The sequence below is a fragment of the Aulonocara stuartgranti genome (assembly GCF_965226115.1).
Source record: "Aulonocara stuartgranti genome assembly, chromosome: 12".
NCBI classification, from domain to species: Eukaryota; Metazoa; Chordata; class Actinopteri; order Cichliformes; family Cichlidae; genus Aulonocara; species Aulonocara stuartgranti.
Genome location: NC_138948.1, coordinates 15,921,507 through 15,935,177, shown reverse-complemented (window position 1 = coordinate 15,935,177; position 13,671 = coordinate 15,921,507). Strand labels below are relative to the sequence as shown.

At 37.5% G+C, this 13,671-nt stretch overlaps 1 protein-coding gene across 6 annotated transcripts in view; it reads left to right on the top strand.

The window, feature by feature from the left end:
* The window catches only part of grid2 (glutamate receptor, ionotropic, delta 2), a 555,291-nt gene that overhangs the window by 349,515 nt on the left and 192,105 nt on the right, over positions 1–13,671 (top strand). For all 6 annotated transcript variants that reach the window (XR_014279959.1, XM_082553593.1, XM_082553595.1 and 3 more), the window contains exon 4: positions 1,374–1,579. Coding sequence is in view for 5 of the 6 variants with exons in the window: in XM_082553593.1 (XP_082409719.1) it covers positions 1,374–1,579 (206 nt within the window). In the remaining variant the exon portion in view is untranslated. The remainder of the gene's footprint in view (positions 1–1,373; positions 1,580–13,671) is intronic.

Genomic DNA, 13,671 nt, shown 5'->3' with positions numbered 1-13,671 from the left:
ATCTTCTCGAGAGCAGTGATGTTTTGGGGCTGTCGCCGAGCAACACGGACTTTCAACTCCCGCCACAGATTTTCTATGGGGTTGAGGTCTGGAGACTGGCTAGGCCACTCCAGGACTTTCAAATGCTTCTTACGGAGCCATTCCTTTGTTGCCCGGGCGGTGTGTTTTGGATCATTGTCATGTTGGAAGACCCAGCCTCGTTTCATCTTCAAAGTTCTCACTGATGGAAGGAGGTTTTGGCTCAAAATCTCACGATACATGGCCCCATTCATTCTGTCCTTAACACGGATCAGTCGTCCTGTCCCCTTGGCAGAAAAACAGCCCCATAGCATGATGTTTCCACCCCCATGCTTCACAGTAGGTATGGTGTTCTTGGGATGCAACTCAGTATTCGTCTTCCTCCAAACACGACGAGTTGAGTTTATACCAAAAAGTTCTACTTTGGTTTCATCTGACCACATGACATTCTCCCAATCCTCTGCTGTATCATCCATGTGCTCTCTGGCAAACTTCAGACGGGCCTGGACATGCACTGGCTTCAGCAGCGGAACACGTCTGGCACTGCGGGATTTGATTCCCTGCCGTTGTAGTGTGTTACTGATGGTGACCTTTGTTACTTTGGTCCCAGCTCTCTGCAGGTCATTCACCAGGTCCCCCCGTGTGGTTCTGGGATCTTTGCTCACCGTTCTCATGATCATTTTGACCCCACGGGATGAGATCTTGCGTGGAGCCCCAGATCGAGAGAGATTATCAGTGGTCTTGTATGTCTTCCATTTTCTGATGATTGCTCCCACAGTTGATTTTTTCACACCAAGCTGCTTGCCTATTGTAGATTCACTCTTACTACTTATTTTCCACCCTAATTTACGAATAAATTCTTTACAAATCCTACCATGTGAATTCATGGATTTTTTTTTCACATTCTGTCTCTCACAGTTGAAGTGTACCTCTGGTGCAAATTACTGACCTCTGTCATCATTTTAAGTGGGGGAACTTGCACAATCGGTGGCTGACTAAATACTTTTTTGCCCCACTGTATGTAGTAGTAGCATACAGTGTGTTCTTTTCAGACAATGAAACACTGAGCTCAAATAACACAAAGGATAAAATCTTGAGTCGAACAAATGTAGTGATAGTGAGGATTGCTTACCAGTAAGAGCTTATAAATAGAGATATTTACTAAACCTATTCCTGCAGAGAGATAATCCGTCAACTGAAAGAGAGAATATGGTGTAAAGTGATCAGTGATGCCTCTAATATTTGTTTGATATTTATGTCCTGTCCAGTCCTGTGTCATTTTTCTGCACGATGCTTTCAGAAGAATGTGGTTGCTGTTCTGCACAGTTACACCTCTATCTATCTTTTTTTTCCAGATATCCGTGGCATTGAGGATTTCCTTGACAGTACTTCTCAGCAGGGGATGGATGTATCCCTTCAGAAAGTGGAATCCAACATTAACATGATGATCACGAGTCTGTTCAGAACAATGCGTGTGGAGGAGCTGCATCGCTATAGGGATACACTGCGCAGAGCTGTGTTGTTCATGAGCCCAGCTACGGCCAAAGCGTTTATTACCGAGGTAAGATAAGTTAGATTTGGGCCTTCGTTTGTCAGTTAATAAAGTAGCTAAACAACACCAGTGATGGCATTTTAGAAGTTTTGTGGAACCAGAACTACTGGAGCAGGACGAACATTTCAAACTCACTGCCAGGGAGAGCAGAGATGATCACACACGTTGACAAGACAAATTGTCATCCAGTTTTGAAGTATGTTCCCTAATGGCATGTTTACACTCCTTCAGCACATGCACCCAGATATCCAGATAAGGCTGACATAAATGTCTGACATATGCCTCTCTAATACTGCATGGAAAGGATGCCAATTAGATGCAGATTAAGAGCGAGGAATTTCAAAAGCCACTGAGTCATTATGACTTTTGAGGTCTTACTGAAAGGAGAGAGCTACTTTAAAGAAAAAGTCCTCTACAAACAATAGTTTAAGCCTTTCTCAATTGGCGAATGGCATGTTAAACAGGTAGCTTACATTTTAAATAGCCTCACAGGACTTTATATAAAGATGTTAGCAAGTCTGGAAGAGCTGAATGCTTTGATGGAATACCAAATTAAATATGCAAACTATAGATATAGATTTTATGTTGTTACATGAGTAGCAAATAAAAAAATGTAGTAGGAATCTGTCTTACATTCTTCACGGTTAAGTGATTAATGGTATTTTGAATTGGGTTTACTCTTGTGACGCTACCAATGTTACCAGGCTTAATGAATGTTTTGCTAATTCACGTGAGCCCTGTGTGTCTCTATTAACCAGATCAGATGAAATTATTGGAGTTAGTCCTCTCAAGGCCACTGAAGTATTATTTGTTAAGCCCTGAGCATGATGGGAAGATATGAAAGTATTCATTGGTTTACTTCTTTCACTCCCGCTCTTTCTCTTGGTACGAGTCGGTGTTAATTTATGGTGCACAGACAAGGTGCATGTTTTTAATGTAATTTTTAGGAAACATGCATATTCAAACAGACGCACACAGTTCTCTTCCCCTCTCATCATACTCTTTATCGCTTCAGAAGAAGACAATTAGAGGAGTTCCTTTTGCTCCTATACATAAATGATATGGAGGTCATGGTTGAAAGCAATAGGCTCTAGCATTAGTTATGAATTCTTAATTTGAATTGGTAGGATGGGGCTTAATCCCATGTGTCATGTTCTCATCTCAGTTTAATTAAAAGTGACCTCGGAAAGAGCAATCACAATCTAATTTGGTTGGAGGCGTGACAGGGGTGGGGGTGGATGGTGGGGGGTGAAAAATGGGGTGTTATTGTGTGACTGTGAGTGTGTTAGTGTCAGTGTTTGTGTATCGTAGTGTTTCTGTGGCTGTGTTACAGCCTTTTAAGTTTAGCATGGAAATACACTGGCGGTAGGCCTCTTAGCTTCAAGGCTTTGCACTCGCATTCAGAAAAGATCGTCAAGCTCACTTTAGATGACTTTCAGTGCTGAGGTCGTTAATCAAACAAACCTGATGCATCATGCAGTACTTGTTACTCTTATCCAATGTAGTGCATTATGAAACTTTTTGTAGAAAGTAGTTCATTACGTCACTCTTTATATTACTTTACTGCAGTCTTCTTCTGGACGATACGTGTCACAACTCGGAAAAATCTCTGCATGGCGTAAGATTTGACAAAGAAAGAAAAGTGGTTGTAAAAATCTAACCTTTTTAAGTTGTTGTAGTGTCTTGTTCTTTCTGAGCTTCTGACTTGATATATCATTGAAATAGTGGTAAAGGCCAACCTGCTTGCACACTTATGTCTCCAACCCGTTGGCGCTGCTCTGTGCTTGCCAGGTAACAAAAGTCAAGAGGTGCATGACAAGCTGAAATGACCGTAACACGCCATTGATCAGCAGTTGTAATGTCAATTTTAATGTACATTATCATTTGTGAGTGCAACAATGGTAAACATAAATAAGTCATACTGTAATTAGTTCTCAGGTAAAAATATAAATCTTCAGTTACAGTCCCACACGACAGAGGTCCCTGTAATAATGACGTGACTCACAAGGTCTTTCTTTTACTTTTTACCCCTGAGCCGTACGAGGCTGATAAGGTATTGTCTTCACCCTGCCATTGGTTACTCGAGAACGAAGCAATACTGGAGTTTCAAATTGATATCATAGCTGTATCTACTAAAAATCTCAGATGATTTCGTATCTCTGCGACCTCGACCTCAAGGTCAAGATCAGAGTACAAGTTTTCTCATAATCTTGTGAATACAATGAGTGGAGAATGAAGTCACCTAAGATTTTGTATCTACCACTAGGCTGAGTGGTACAACTGGCCACCACCAGTATTTTTAAGTATTCAAACAGAGCCATTGGCAAAGTTAGTAAAAACCAGCCCAAAAGAGCACTTCAGGGAAAAATCACTTCAGGGAAAAATCAAAGTCAGAGCAATTCTGCTGTAGAATCAGGGGTGAGAAATGGAGCCCAGACTGCTGCGAGCCTGGCTGCCCATTTGTTACCTGTTGAAGGTCAAACTTTAGATGGAGCCAGGCTTCTTTACTACTAGCGGTGTGTTAGCATGTTGTCACTGCAGTTGTTTGAAAGCAGCTGATTTCATGTTAGCAGTGGGCAGTTGTCAAAATATCCCTTATTGTGCAAGAAAAATTGATTTACATATCTCCACTCCTTCATTGGTTTACACCATTTTCTTGTTTCATATGATTGTAGCAATGAAAGGTGCATTTTGTTTTTTTATTCATTTATTTTTTGACCTTATTTGGCTGTCAAATCAACAAATGAGAGATCCCTCTTTCAGTCCTGGGAGTTCACACAAATCCTTCTGAGGTTTCATGAGAAAGAATAAAATCTCCCAAATCAAAAATATGAAGGAGTAACCAAAAGTATTTATTCATTTATTTTTTGCCCATTATATAGATAATGATCTAGTAACCAGTAACCAGTTAATGGGATTCCAGTGCAAAGTCACAAAATATGCATTTTGTTGAAGTTATTCTGACTGAACAGGTTATGTCACCTGTTAATTGCCCCTTGTCTTCTGATTCTGATTCAGATCACTGAATGGTTCCTTTTTTTATTTATTTCCTTGTTTCATTTTATCTTGACTTTGGTTTACTTGCTAACATGAATCACTGCTGGGTGAATGGGGAACAGGAGAGAGGATCCTTAAGGCATAGAGAACAGCCAGGCAGGGATAGGTGTCAAACAGGCAAAATTAATTAATTTTAATCTCTAATCTATTGGGTTGTCTGTCTTTACACGTTCCTTGGGATTCGTTTTTTAAATATAAAAAAGGCCTACGATAAAAGAAAAGAAAGCAGAACAGTACATAGAGTCAAAATGTAAACCGATGATAGAATGCATCCTTATTATAATTTATTCATTTAAACTACGAAATCTGATCTACAGTTGGTGTGGAATATTGCTTTGGCTATTATACAATATGAAAGCACCCGCCTCAATTTCAGTGTGTGACTGGAACCCAGATTAGTTTTCTAGAGTTTCTCTCTCTTTCCTTTGGGAAGGTTGACAAAGCAGTCATTTAATCTAATTTAGTCAGACATCAAGTGGAAAGGGGTTTCTGAGATGAAGTGTCGGGAGACGGTAAATATTGGTGGATAAGATTGATGGTCACAGATGTCTCTTTCTCGCTCTACCTGGGAGGATGCTCGGGGTGGGAGAAACATATACACCGGTTGAGAGACAGACACAGACTGTCATGGAGACAGCGAGAGATGAGTGGGATGTTGTTGTTTTTTCTCTCTATCAGTTATTTGTGAGGTCATTTGTCATGAAAAGCACCTCCCACCCAGATGCTCTAGGCTACGGTGGATGTGAACTGAAAGCTGTTGCAAAATAACAAGACTTGACAGAAAGAGAGAGAAAGGTGCATAAGATGATTGAGCAGAGAATGATACACATTTAAGACAACGTAACGTTGCTTGAATTTAGCATCTTTCAAAAGAAACTTCGGTCTTTTCGTTTAAAGTACTTATTGGTGATGATTTTGTGATAAAGAGGAGCAAAGCCAGTGGAAATGTTTCAAGTGAGAATGGATGCTTGACGTATACATTCATGATTCATTCGTAATTTGCTGTTTAGTAATGTGATATTTATATGTTGCTTTATGTCAGAGGTGGCTATCACTAAGGAGATGGAGCAGCAGATCACCTACTATTCAGAAAGTTTTCTTGGTTGTGTCAATGTATGTGAATATTAGACATAAAGCACTTAGATGGATGAATGAGGCATGTTGCATATAGTGCTTTAAGTCCTCAAGTAGAGTAGAAAAGCACTATGTGTGATCCAGCCCATTTACCAAAGGCTCTGTGGCTCTCTGCTGTAGTCTCCCACCACAACCTGTAACAAGTCAGGTTGTGAGTTAAACCTCCTAAGACCCGAACTCTTTCATGGCTTGCATTTTTAATTTCTCTTTCCTTTTTTAGGCTGATTGATATTTTTTTTAGATGGGGACAATTGTTTTCAATTTCGATAGAACAGTGAGAGTATACTGTCCTCATAAGTGGATATCAGGTCCTTGTAGAGCAAGATTTTGTATTTTGGTCTATACAACCCAAAATGTGATGTCCACATATGTGGACACCAGGTCCTAGGAGGTTAATTTTAGATGAGTGAAATTATCATTTTTACCATCAATCGAGGCTAAAAACCCATATTACCATTTCTCAAGTATATCCTCCTGAGAACTAGCCTATTCATTCATGTCCTCTGTAATGGACATTTGTTTACATCTTTGTATAAGATCTTTGTATGTATATCTTTTGACTTATTTGAGCTTCCCTACTAAGTCCTGATGTACTAAATAGAGGACATCTTGGGCTTTCCATTGATATCTCATGTGTTTGGGTGGCCTCTTTTAGCTCCAAAGAGGCAGGAAATCACAAAAAAAAGTTCAAAAGTTCAGAGATTTATTTTTATTTTTTCGTGGTGTATTGAAAATCCAAATATCATTTACGTAAATGACATTTTGGATTTTCATCTAGGGCACTGAGCTTTGACATCTGGGAGCTCTTATGCCACTTGAGGACAAGACAACTGTCTTATATCTACTTCAGTGTTGCAATACTACTTAATGCCACTCTGGTGCTGAATAGTAATCCATCATCCCAATCTCATGTCACTGTGTTTCTTCTAGGACCTCTATGTGTTTGGCTGCATTTATCCCTCAGTTTAGCCCCTAAGCACTTTGACCCTGTTTGGTGAGAAACCCTACACAGTGTTTTGATGCCACTTCTGTGCTTCACTGTAAGGATAGTGTTAGCCAGGTGATGATGTCTGGTGTTTGTGAGAGATAGTGCTTGGAAAAAAACAAACAAACATTGGAGAACATTTTTATCTTGTGAGACCAGAGAGGGATTTTTTTTGTGCTCTCAGAGTCCTTTAAATGGCACTGGGCTTTGGGGAACACTCAATGCTTTAGTAATGCTTTTATACTATTGCCCTGATCTATGCCTCACTGTCCGAGGTTAACTCTTGTTTTACTTTGAGTTTCTGTCGCTCTTCGTCTTCACCTTCTTTGACTCCTCTGACGACTAAACTCTTCTTCAATTTAACTGCTGTCCACTTACATTTTAAGCTGCACAAGGACGTTTTGTACCCGGTGGCAGATATTACCATGTTACCGAATGCAAACATATTTGCAACTAATCTGAAAACTAAGTATGTCATTACATAGCCACTAAATTGTTCAATCACCATTAACGTCATGATTATAACTTAAAGCAACAAGTTTGCCAGTTGCCTGTTTAAATTTACAATAAGGTGAAGTGTACCTCTTGGCTTATCTCTTGTTAATTGTCAGATTATTGTTTTCATCCATCCTTCCTTTTCTAAATTCCTTCTTGTGAAGATTATAGTCCAGCATCTTCTGAATTCTCAGCAGAACACCCTCCTCCAAGCACATCCTTTCACTTCACCACACAAACTAATCTGAAGCCCAACATTCCCATTCAATTTTCTGCATTATTTAACATTTTCCTGCTCTGTTGCCTTTTTTCAATCTGGTACATATGGCCGAGTTGCTAGCCACTGGCAGCAAGGTTTCTTGACGATGCATTCATTTCCTTATTCCATCCACTTCATGTAGACATAAGAGTAAAGTTGGATTTTTACCCTGGGACTGTTTTTCTATTAAAAATATTACTCTTTGTGATTTCCCTGGACTCAGTGCAAATAAATAACCAATAAGAGTTATAATATAATATAAAGACATGAAAGGCGATTTCCCCTCTTATGCTCCTTTCATGCAACTTTCATCTTACGTGCAGCTTGAGATGATTCTTAAAGCAGCAAGAGTAACACAGCTGGTAAGTAGTCAAAAAGTAGAAGAAAAGTAGAAAACAGAAAATAAATAACTAAAATGGCTCCATAAATTAAGAACAATAAATGATAGGGCACCATAAGTGATAACTAGGTGGTCCTGTTCTTTAAAAAGAAAACTTTTCTCTCCAGTTGTGCATCAGTCAGCACTTTTTTCACCACTAATAGTTTTGTTTTTGCAGATAAAGCATGAACTAATGAGTCAGTATTTATTGTTAAGAACAAATGTACTAGTATATAATACAGTAAGTCGGAATTTACTCTGAGAAACTGGTCTTCTGCCTATCCTTATCTCTGCCTCAACACATACACACAGAGACTTCATATTAGATTTGCAAAGAAGTTGAAAATATGAATTTTGCCATTTGATCTTAAAGCGTTAAAATTTTAAAACGTTGACATTTTGGGACTATTTTCTCTGTAACTGACATTTCTTACTTGAAGGACCATCAAACAAGTTGGAGATTATTCCAAAGATGACAGATGTCACAAATGAAACATGAAGAAAAATATTCTTTATAGGACATGTTGAATAATGTATTCACTGAAGTCTCCATCCACTGCAAGAGTGTTTTTTTTCTCTTTAGTAAAGCCTTCTCTGGTTGTCTTTTATGCCTAAAAAAATCTAAAATAGAGAGGCAGTATTGAACTAACACAACTGGGTAATGTAGAGTATATAAATCAACAAGGACAAGAGTATTTCATATGGTGAAAAGTATATGTCAGCAGAATAGGGGGAGGTAGAACGTTAAAACATTCTATGTATTCTACACAATAAGAAAGCCAGCATAATACACATAATGCATCTTGAATTGCTGGCTGTTTCCCTGCCTTGGCTCAGTCACTTGATGAATTATAATACCAACCTGGGACAGCTTGCTTCTTATTTATGTATCCTTGATCATACTTTCATGTCTGTGTAATCTCTCTTTTGCTGACAGTTTTCCAATTTCACATAGAAATGGTACATAAAGGCCTCATGATCTATGATCCTCCTCTGCCATGTCTGTAAAATGCCTGAAGAAAAAACATTAAGCACACAAGGAACTTGGAAAGTTGTGAAATTTGTTGGTATAGTACAGTTATGTGGCTCTTTTTGTTGTTGTTGTAACAGCTTCAAGGGTGGTTTTTTTGTTCTTTTTTATCTGTTTGCATTTTCCTCTTTTTTTACATCTTTCTGAGCGCTAATGTTAGAATTAATTCAATTGCAAAATCTGATGATAGATAAACGTAATGGGGACTAGACTTTGAAAAAAGATGAATATCTATTGGAGTTTTGAATGGATATCACAAAGTGGATGACTAAATGTATGGAGAACTGGGGAGGTTTTTTGCTGCGTAGGAAAGCAGGAAAACCAGAACTGAAGTGAGCAGAGCTGTGAGCTTCCCACATTCAGAAGCGGAGTCTGATGAGCAGGGTGATTGGGGCAGTTCAGAACAGATGGTAGATGATTGAGAGTGACTGCAGGTTAGTTGAAGTGCAATTACAAACTTTCACTGTTTGACGTCTACAATAAATAATGTTTTTAAATGTGTTACTTTCGTTGTTGTAGCAGGCAGTTTGATGAAATTTAACATTTAGGCTGTGACATGTTTAATATGATAAATATGGAGCGCTGTTGTTTTTTTTATATACTCTTTTTTTACAGATAGGCTGAACCCAAACAAAATAATATTCTTCCAAATTAATTTTTAAGTTTTCCATAATGCTGATATCCTGCAATTATTAAATTATTCAGATGTTTAAATCAATGTTTTCTAGTCACTGTGTATTGGTGAATTGTAACTAATATAAATTAATTTTTTACTGTTCTAAAGTGATAAACCCTGTAGTTGTAAAATAGCAAACGCAATGTATAAATATATAAATTAAATAAAAAATACTATAAAGCCATTTCATTTATGGTGCAGCCTGGAACTCTCTTTCTACTCAAGCCAGTGATTTAGTTTAGTCACTCATCCTTTTTCAGAATGAGCTTGTGTTACTTTTATTTATCTTATTTCTCACTCAAATCTTAAAATTTTATGATTCTTTTTCTTAACTCTTATCATGTCTCCCTATGTTTTTATTTCTTTTAATTATCTTAATTGTACAGCACCTTGGTCAACGGTTTTCGTTTTAAATGTGCTATATAAATAAATTTGACTTTGACTTTTTCCCTTTCTCATGTACACCCTCACAGTACTTCTGCATCTACCTAGCTGAAAAACAATCTTATGGAGCAACTTTTTAGTTGTTGTTTTTGTTTTGGGGTTTTTATATTTTTATGTTTCTTGCTTCATTTTTTTTACTCACATTTTTTCAAAAGTCATGGCTTTCATCATTACACACAAATTGTTTTTACGATGTGTTTGTGACCAGCATGTTTTTATCCCCACACTTGAGCTAGTTCACTGGACTTCTCTGCGAAGTCAAAAATTTATTAAAGATAACATTCAGTCACTTTCTGGGTTGCAAGAAAATATCTTTAATTTGGCATCTTAATTAAAAAAAATAATTATGTGCTTTGGATTTTTGTAAAACAACACATTTGAACATTTATGGATAACAATGATTATATTTTAGCATTGAAAATATCATTTTGATCATGAACTTGCTCATATTGTTTGTTTAACCACGGCAGAAACAAAAAATGATTTTGGTAATTACCAACACTGCTTAATTTATTGCACCTGTCACATAAACCTTATATTGGGTTGTGATCTAATAAATTTATTAAGCACTGTAGTTGGCTAAATCCACAAAGAGCAGTTACCCTCAGGAAGTGCAGCAGCATGTGGCAGCTAACGGCCTGTCCAAAAAAAAATCTCCTTGCATTCAGAAAATGTAGGAATATGGAAGATATAGCTAATATAAGTTGAACTGACGCAGACAGACATTTAATTTAATTCTTTCTTTACGGTAAATGTGATAAAATTCGGTTGACTGCATCTTGGCATTTCACAGGATTATTGTACTGTATGTATAACATTTCCCTCCGCTATACTTTGTTTGGCATTATTTTGTGTGGTATCAAAGTTTATGCTGACAAATGAATACCTAACTGACTCATCAGCTGTGCAGCTGTTACTATATGAGATGGTAGAAAACTTTTAGATGTAGATGTTGATTTCCTCTGACTCTCTTTGATTTAAAATACATCCACATGCTTATATAAACCCTTCTCACAGCAGATGTCTTCAGCTATCACAGTAGGGAAAGCGGGGGATAGTAATAATGGCTGTGCTCCACTGAGGCAGGCCCTTCTTTGGTGCATACAGATTCACTGTCATGTCTTGGGCGCTTAATATAACCATATTAATGAGCCATCATTATTACAACTGTGCTTTCTCGCTGTAATGAGTCAAAATGTCTGCGATGAAACAGGTATATTAAATGTACAGTTTAATCAAACAAAAAGCCTTTAAAAAAGCTATTATATAAAATAATGACTTATGGTTGGGGCTGATTTTACTCGTTTAAAATAATGGTACGCATTATCAGAAATAACAGTCAGAGAAATAGTGGAATGAGAGACAGTGAGAACAACTGCTTTTCTGAAAGGGGTGACGGTGGGTGAAATTCAGGTCATGAGCCACAATGGAATTTGTTATAGGATTTTTTTAAAACATTTTAGATTGGTGCTTCATTGGCAATTCATTCATTGTAAATTCTGCTGACAGTGGACAATACTTTACCAAAGGACAATTGTTTTGAGAATTTTTTATCTATTTTGATTTCAGTGAGGGGAAGCATATAATTGGTCAGTTTAAATAGATTGTCATGACTCAGATCATTTGTGCATCATAAATCATTAACTTTGGTTTGCACAGAGAATCTTTTATACTTTTGTGCCTAAACAAGGGCAAGTTTTAAAAACTGGCTTATCAGAATAGATTGGACTTACTGGGTTGAAGACTTACAAACAATTACACTGCAGAGGCTTTTTTTTTTTTGGACAGAGGCTGAGCCAAGAGAATACGTGAAGGCCATTTTAAGATAAATGTGTCTTTTTAAATTGTAAATCATGCAAAAAATACACCAGTGGGGCACCAGAATGAAAATATGGACCTGGAAATGTGCACTACATGTCCCCTTTAATTCATTTGCTATAATCATCCCCGAGGGGACGGGATTAAGAGGTTTCCACTGCAAATGGAGCCTTAAATCAGGTGTTGTGATTCTGCCCTGCTCCATTGCCACTGATGAATATGTATTTTCTCATCAACACTCTGCATATAAATTTTCCACAATTTATAATAAATTATCCTGATTCTTTTTGGACCAAAGGGCCGTGAAATATATGCTTGTGAGAGACAATGTATGCTGTCAATTACCGTAAAAAAAAGACAACATTTTCTACAGGACATATTGTATTACATGTATATTATATTTCATTTTTCATATTATATTAGGAATGAAAAAGAACTCCTAAGCAAGCATTCATTATGCATCGATTTACAAGATAGATTGATGTCATGGCTAATCTGAGCGTATTAATGAATGCATTCAGTGGTTTGATTTAATAACTTTGGTGTAGATTCATACTCTGGCTGACTGACACAGTAATTGTTAATTATACTGAGAACCACAGTGTTACTGGACTATTTGAGTAAATATCAAATAGTATAAGAAATTAAAGGATTTTGGAGGAATGCCAGCACAGAAATATACAAACTGCGACTCAATATTGTTGAAAATAAACTCCAATATAATCCCTCTTTTCGTATCTTCCCACGTGCTTCCTCTTTTGCTGTTTGCTTACTGACACATGAAGGGCACCATTTTGCATTCTCTCAGTCTAAAGTAAACTTTTACTGAATGTCTCCTATATTAACCACTCAAATATTGCTGGGCCTTGTCAAAATAAAATTGAAGGTTAGAAAATGACAGTTATTATCATGATGATTTGTGGGTAGTTTGAGTGAGTTGTTCGAGTTATTTAGGTTTTCTTCATCTTGGCATTACACACAGATTGCTGCTCTGTTGGCGTCTTTACTTTGGCAATGGAGCTTGAGGAGCAAATGTTGACCCTTATAATTACGGGACATGTAGCAGACGGCGTAAAAAATAGGAAAGTAGTTCTTGATGGAATAGCATGGAGGGAAAGGGTCGAGTGAAGGGCAATGAAGTTTATTTTACGAAGCAAAGTTATGTAAAGGTGACTACTGCGAAAAGAAGGTGGGTGTGTAAAGAAAGGAGAATGAAAAAGATCTCGAGAGAGCAACTCTGGTAGAAAAAGTGGCATGTGGGGGTGGGATATAAAGAGGAGCAGAGATGTGGTGATTTAAGTTATTGTAGGGAAGACAGAAACTTATTGAGTTTCTGCCAGTTACAATATAGATTATTCAGGTTAGTTTTGATTAATAGTACATGCCTGGCACTTTCATGAGTGTAAAAATTGTATTTACTTCTTGGTACAGGTCACTGGAAGAATGATTAAGAGTGACTCAGAAACAAGACGTCGAAAACTAGATATAAACAGATGATGTAGAATGTGAAGGGTGAATATTTGGAGATGAAATAAACGGATGAGGTAAACACTGCGGGAGAAAACACACAGATGTGCTCTCTTACGCTGAAGGAGCAAGAACAAAGGAGAGTCAATAAATGTGAACACATACAGACAAATTTGTCTCCTGAATAAAGTGCTGCATTTAGGTGTTCCTCCTTCCGTGAAGTGACATTTAGATTGTGTCATCCAGCACAGACATATACACAGTCACTTTCTCAGTGGTTCCCTAAAGATATGAAAGAAAAGATCCCTCTTAGACCAGACAGCATAGTATTGGCCAAAATGGCCAGACTGAAATTAT